Source organism: Dufourea novaeangliae, unplaced genomic scaffold (genome assembly GCF_001272555.1).
Source record: "Dufourea novaeangliae isolate 0120121106 unplaced genomic scaffold, ASM127255v1 scaffold7, whole genome shotgun sequence".
Taxonomy (NCBI): Eukaryota; Metazoa; Arthropoda; class Insecta; order Hymenoptera; family Halictidae; genus Dufourea; species Dufourea novaeangliae.
The window spans coordinates 3,066,408-3,072,637 of record NW_015373896.1 but is presented as its reverse complement, the minus strand read 5'-3'; the positions used below and the strand labels follow the sequence as shown (position 1 = coordinate 3,072,637).

At 33.8% G+C, this 6,230-nt stretch overlaps 1 protein-coding gene across 1 annotated transcript; it reads left to right on the top strand.

Annotated features, from left to right (window-relative positions):
- Positions 1-382: 382 nt before the first annotated feature.
- On the top strand, positions 383-4,309 carry LOC107192563 (calpain-7-like). Its single transcript, XM_015581858.1, has 13 exons — positions 383-404; positions 486-786; positions 897-1,060; positions 1,146-1,359; positions 1,443-1,765; positions 1,842-1,974; positions 2,098-2,288; positions 2,383-2,610; positions 2,700-2,944; positions 3,109-3,317; positions 3,408-3,616; positions 3,690-3,922; positions 3,990-4,309. The coding sequence occupies exons 2-13, from the start codon at positions 603-605 to the stop codon at positions 4,132-4,134; spliced, it is 2,478 nt and encodes an 825-aa protein (XP_015437344.1). The 5' UTR covers positions 383-404; positions 486-602; the 3' UTR covers positions 4,135-4,309.
- Positions 4,310-6,230: the final 1,921 nt, after the last annotated feature.

Genomic DNA, 6,230 nt, shown 5'->3' with positions numbered 1-6,230 from the left:
TATACTAGCTTTTTCGATCTTCTAGCATAACGCCCAACAGTGAATAATAACAGAGAAAATAAGTAGGCGATTTGAGTTCCTGAGTTACAATGCTTCTATTATAGAGAGCAGCCCATCGTGTCGAACCATTATAAATTTAAAGTTTGATAATAATTGACCTAGATATATGAATATTTAGATTGAAATATAAAGAATGACATTTACAATCAATTGTATCAGGTTAAATTAGTTATAAACAAATAATATGTGCAAGCTAACCTATAAAGTTTATCACGAGAACATGATGACAACCATTCGTTTCTACAAATTGTTGAAATATACGAATGTGTTATCAATACAGGATATTGTTTGATGAAACTCTTGTGGTTATAAATACAGTGGCGAACAATATATTGTAACATATTGTAAGTATATGCAAGAGATAAATAATAAATATAAATAAACAAAGTACAGTTTTGAATGAATATAATTATTTTAAATTTTAGATCGCATTTAGATGGAATTAGAAAGAATTATACATACAATACATAGATTGAAAATTCCTGAAAAGGGCAGATTCTTATTTATTTAGAATTATTGATTTACTAGTCAAAATTTTGAAAATGACCTTGGAGGATGCACAGAATGCAGCCCAAAAAGCAGTACACTTTGACACTAATAGCCAATACAAACAAGCTTTGTACTATTACAATACTGCTGTTACATGTCTTACTAAACTGCAAGATTCTGTATATGATCAGAAAGTTACAGAGTATCAAGGTAGAATAGCAGCAATACAACAGCTGAGTAAGTTTATTATGTCAAACAAGAGGTCATAGTTATTACTATTGATGTCAGACCTAAACCACATCTAAATTATATGCAATTTTTCCAAAAATATGATTAATTACTTATAGTTAATGAAGAGGAACAAAACCAGCATGGAGCACAGCCTGTGCATCAGTCAGAATTGCAAAGATGTATGTTCCTTGTAAACCAAGCACAAGGTGCAGATGAAGCAGGGCTAAAAGATACAGCTGTAAAATTGTACACAGATGCTGCTGAACTTGGACTCAAAGTTGTATGTAATGGCTATTTGTGACTACAATATATGATTATTTCCCTCGTAGAGAACATTAAAGTGAGCTTTAATTTTGCCATCGCAGAAAACTACGGACGCGACCGTGAAAGGGAAATTAACAGCTCTTGTTCGACTGGCCTTAGACAGAGCAGAATCGCTGAAAGATTTGAAAGTAGAGAGCAATAATGATATTCTTAAAAAACTTTCCCAATTACCTCCTGTACCGGAAACAAATTTGGATGTAGATATAGAGACAGTATCACCGGCATCGACAACCTCAACAAGTCCCAGTAACATGGGTAATCAAAATCTTCGTTTTTGAAATTGAAATCATTTCTTCTATGATAATTTTCGTTTGTTCATAATTCTTTGAATTATTCAGGCAAACAGACTCGACCACCGCTACATCGTGGCAGCAGTGCTCATCTGAAAGTAAGCGGCGGTAGTAGTAACTATTCCAAGGAGGAGAAACGGGTTTTACTTCATAGCTCTCACATCAACAACAACGAATTCGTACCTTTTATGAGCATCGATCTCTCAGAAAAGTTTCAATACGCTATCCCGTTCACTGACAAAGACGGTTTGCTGGAATTAGCGCCAAAACAAAAGCCTGATTTTGCGAAGTGGGCTCGTCCAGAAGAATTGTTCCCCGAACCAAAAATGCTCGCAACTCACCACGTCGACTATTACTGCATAAAACAAACTGTTCGTAAAAAGCATTGGTAATTTTCATACCGATAATTCTCAACGTTGTGGATTACAATTTCGTATTCAATTTCAGGTGGTTTCCGATTGTTCTTTCGTTGCATCCCTTGCGGTCAGCGCTCAATACGAAAAGCGATTCGGGCGTAGACTAATCACGTCCATTATTTATCCACAAAATAGAAGTAAAGAGCCAATTTATAATCCTTTCGGTAAGGGCTCTTTTTATCTTACAGACTGTTTTTTTTTTTCAATTCTTATCGAATTATGGTTTCTAACTGACCCTCCAGATACTTTATTTTAATAGACATTAAATCGCGAGTATTTTATGTTAGGAAAGTACATGGTGAAACTACACATTAACGGTGTGCCACGCAAAGTTATAATAGATGACTTATTGCCTGTGAGCCGATACAACCAATTACTTTGTTCCTACTCTAGCAATCGTGGCGAGCTGTGGGTCTCGTTACTTGAAAAAGCATACATGAAAGTAATGGGTGGTTACGATTTTCCTGGTTCGAACAGTGTAAGCTGACGTTGCGTGTCATGTATCGCTAAAATACAACTTGTTACTTTAAAAAAAATTAGCCTATTAATTAAGAGTTACTTTTTCTTTTTAGAATATAGATTTACACGCGCTGACTGGATGGATTCCAGAGAGGTCGGCCATAAGACCAGGCGAACCGGAGTTTAATAAAGACCACTTGTTTAACATTTTATTAACACGGTTGCACAAAGGAGATGTACTGGTGACAGTAGCCACCGGTGAATTGTCCGATTCAGATGCTGAAAGGACTGGCCTCGTGCCTAGTCACGCGTATGCGGTCCTAGACGTCAAGGAAATAAACGTAAGTTTTTCATTTATTAACTACGAATCTGTGTATGTATTGAACCATAATTAAAAATGTCATATTTTATAAAATATTTTTCATTCCAGGGGGAGAGATTGTTACAGCTGAAAAATCCATGGTCGCATTTACGATGGAAAGGAAATTATTCTGAACTCGATAGGACACATTGGACCAACGAACTGAGAAAATCTTTAAATTACGACCCAGATTCTGCCTCTCAATTCGACAACGGTATATTCTGGATCGACTACAACAGTGTATGTCGGTTTTTCGACCTGTTTTACTTGAACTGGAATCCAGGTCTATTCAATTACACTTTCTGCATTCATCAGTAAGTAATTATCATGTTTCGTCAGACGTATGAATTCTTTAATCCCCTTAACGCACAGTTTTTATTTTGCAATGAAATATCCCCTGCCTGAATCAACTCAGACTTGTGCGATAAGAGGTTAAGTATACAGTGTTTTACTATAAAAATACGTTTTTGGTTTCCAGAATGTGGAATGCAGGAATAGGTCCAGTAAAAGATGCATATAACATCGGCGATAATCCGCAGTTTTTACTGGATGTGCAAAGCAACGGTGCAGGAGTTATATGGATACTTCTTACTAGACATATTACAGACATTGCAGACTTCCGGCAGAATCAGGAGTACATAACAGTATTAGTCTACCGAAACAGCGGAAAAAGAGTGTATTATCCTCGTAAGCAAAAAACCCATTAACTCATTCATTCATACATATTTTTTTTATTATTCAATAATTTAATGTATTACTAATCGTTTCATTCTATAGATGATCCACCACCGTACATCGGTGGTATAAAAATAAATAGTCCGCACTATCTTTGCAAAGTAAAATTGGACACCCAAAGCGACACTCGATACACTCTGGTCATTTCACAATATGAGAAAACCAACACAATATATTACACTTTACGTGCATATGGAACGTGTCCATTTACGTTACGGAAAATACCAAATTATTACGAATACGAAAAGGAGGTATATTCTTTTCTGTTTCATGTGCCAATACAACTTAGGTATTTCTTTATAAATGTTAATGATATATTTTCAGATAACCGATGGTCAATGGAGTGGTATTACAGCTGGTGGATGCATTAATCATCCAACGTATCAAAATAATCCACGTTACCAATTACAGTTAGAGTCCTCGAACAATAATAACTATCTATTAATTATACTAAAGGGTCCAAAACAATATCAAATAGGTTTTGATATCGTATCTGTCGTATTGAATGATTCAGATGCGCCTGGTGCATTCAAAATGAAAAGCTCTGGCCTCTATAGGTAATCTATAAATTGCATTGTACAATACTATTTATAGAAACTGTACTAATCATTCCATTTAATGCAGGTCGGGATTTGTCTATTTAGAATTGGACGATGTACCAGCCGGCACCTATAATATTATTCCATCAACGTATATCCCCGAACAAGAGGGGCCTTTCTTCTTAACCTGTAAATCGTCTTGCAAACTGCAACTTCAACGGCTTCAGTAACTGAAATTCATCTACATACGAATGACTGTTTTTGTATAAAAAAAAAAGTTTTTAATAGCACGTTATAAAATTGCGACAAGCACAATGTACTATGAGTTTGTACGCACCGATTGTGATATGTAAAAAAGATGTAAAGTTAACGTTACCAAATCCGTAAATATACCAAAATATACACACGCATGCCATTAATGGTGAAATGATCGCATAACAGAATACTATAAAATGCTTTTATTTTATATTTCAGAAGTACAAATTAGTATTGAGACTAGACAACTACTGACTGTACTATGAAGATTTCTGTGGCACTTTATTTATAATTAGCATTTACTTGGTGCGCTATCATTTGGCACGTATGCGGCTGAGTATCAATGGATATAGGCTTCTCAATATTTCAATCAACTATTTAATATTCTTTGTACTGTCTTTACGTACACGTACACAATGGGAAAGAATTTTAATTTTTCGTTTCGGTTAATACGTCAAATAAATACTACGCGGCGGCATACATGTTCTTTTCAAAATGCAGTATAAATACAGTATCTATTTTCATAAATATATTGTTAATGCTTTTTATAAGAATTACAAAAGAACGCTTTTCACGTTTCGTTACGTTTCATATACTTCGCTGTGTTTTGTATCTACCATGTAGAAATTATATTCTAAAATATTAGTTCTAGATTGTACAGAATTTTTTTCCTTTTGATTTACACCATCGCGTTATAAGTCGACTATATCTGTTGAAATTGTATTCAGTGTTTTATATTGTACATACCTCAACAGCGTTACTTGAACAATTTAATTTGCATTGTGATTCTCAAATAAGACATTCACACTGTTGTCACCCTTCGTTTAATGTATAATTATCGTACGATTGAAACATGCCAGAAATAGTTTGAATCATAAGCTAATAATTACGCTAACAATTACTACTAATTAATAATGTTATTGTTTCGTTAATACAATAGTAATTGTAAATAAATAATTTCGTGGCCTGTGTGAAATAATGGTTTATGAAACAGGAATTAAACGTAAATATATTTACACAATTACTGACAGATAAATTAATTAGACAAAAAATATGCACAATTATACAAAGAAATATACAGAAACTCAATTTGAATTTAGAATGAGATTGTAAAGAAAAATAAATCAAGTGAAACTGTTAAAAGTATAACAGACGTTAAGACTATACGTTCCTGCTTTGTGACTGTGATCTGGATGCATGTAGAAGGCACTATTGTCAATAATTTCAGTAAATTTTATTATTATTATTAACATGGAACGTATCAAAATGGCATTGTGCTTTTGCTGCTTACTGTTATGATATGCCTAACAGATTCACCCAATCCTTAATTCATTACCATTGAAAATGTTCAATAACAAAGTGACCACCCTTTGCAGTCCAGTCGTATTTGTAACAAAAATATTCTGACAAATGTTTTTCTTTTTCTTTAATGAAAAGAAAGTACAAGTGTACTTTGTATTTGCGATTGCTAATCAGGTCTAATCACCATTAATTTATCAATATTTTGAAAATGAACATACGTCGATGAAAAGGGACACTTACACAATAATTAATACTTTAAAGAACCGCAAAGGATTACAATATATGTATATGTACACATGGCATCGTGATTTCATAGTACGCGATATACAAATCCTACACGCAAATAATTTGTGTGTCGCATTCTTTGTTGAAGTAAATCAATTCAACGTCTATATGTATAGATATTTCATGTCAGTCATAAATAAATAAATGGAGAACTTTTCGTTAATAATTTTTATAATTCGATTTCCGTTCTGCATATTGTGATTCTGTAATTGGAAAGAGATGCAATCTGAACGGACATTTCGAAATTATAATTCGCTAAATTATTATATGAATCTCCCGGCGAGCATTCATTTTGTGCGCGAAAGATAATTTTGCGGGCAGTTTTGAATTGTGATAAGATGAAATTACGCGACCACTCGACTTTGCGTAAGGATTACGTATGTAGGCAGGACATAATGATATTTTGACATTGCGAAAAATGGGCGGAAAGTAGAACACATTGTACACTTATAAAAAAATAGTACGCTTTGTTAACATTACTAGA

Excerpts from the sequence above, each read along its gene's own strand:
- LOC107192563 (XM_015581858.1), top strand. The coding sequence starts at position 603 with ATGACCTTGGAGGATGCACAGAATGCAGCCCAAAAAGCAGTACACTTT. Across the intron at positions 1,360-1,442 it reads AACAAGTCCCAGTAACATGG|GCAAACAGACTCGACCACCG; the intron begins GTAATCAAAATC and ends TGAATTATTCAG. Across the intron at positions 3,617-3,689 it reads ATTACGAATACGAAAAGGAG|ATAACCGATGGTCAATGGAG; the intron begins GTATATTCTTTT and ends ATATATTTTCAG.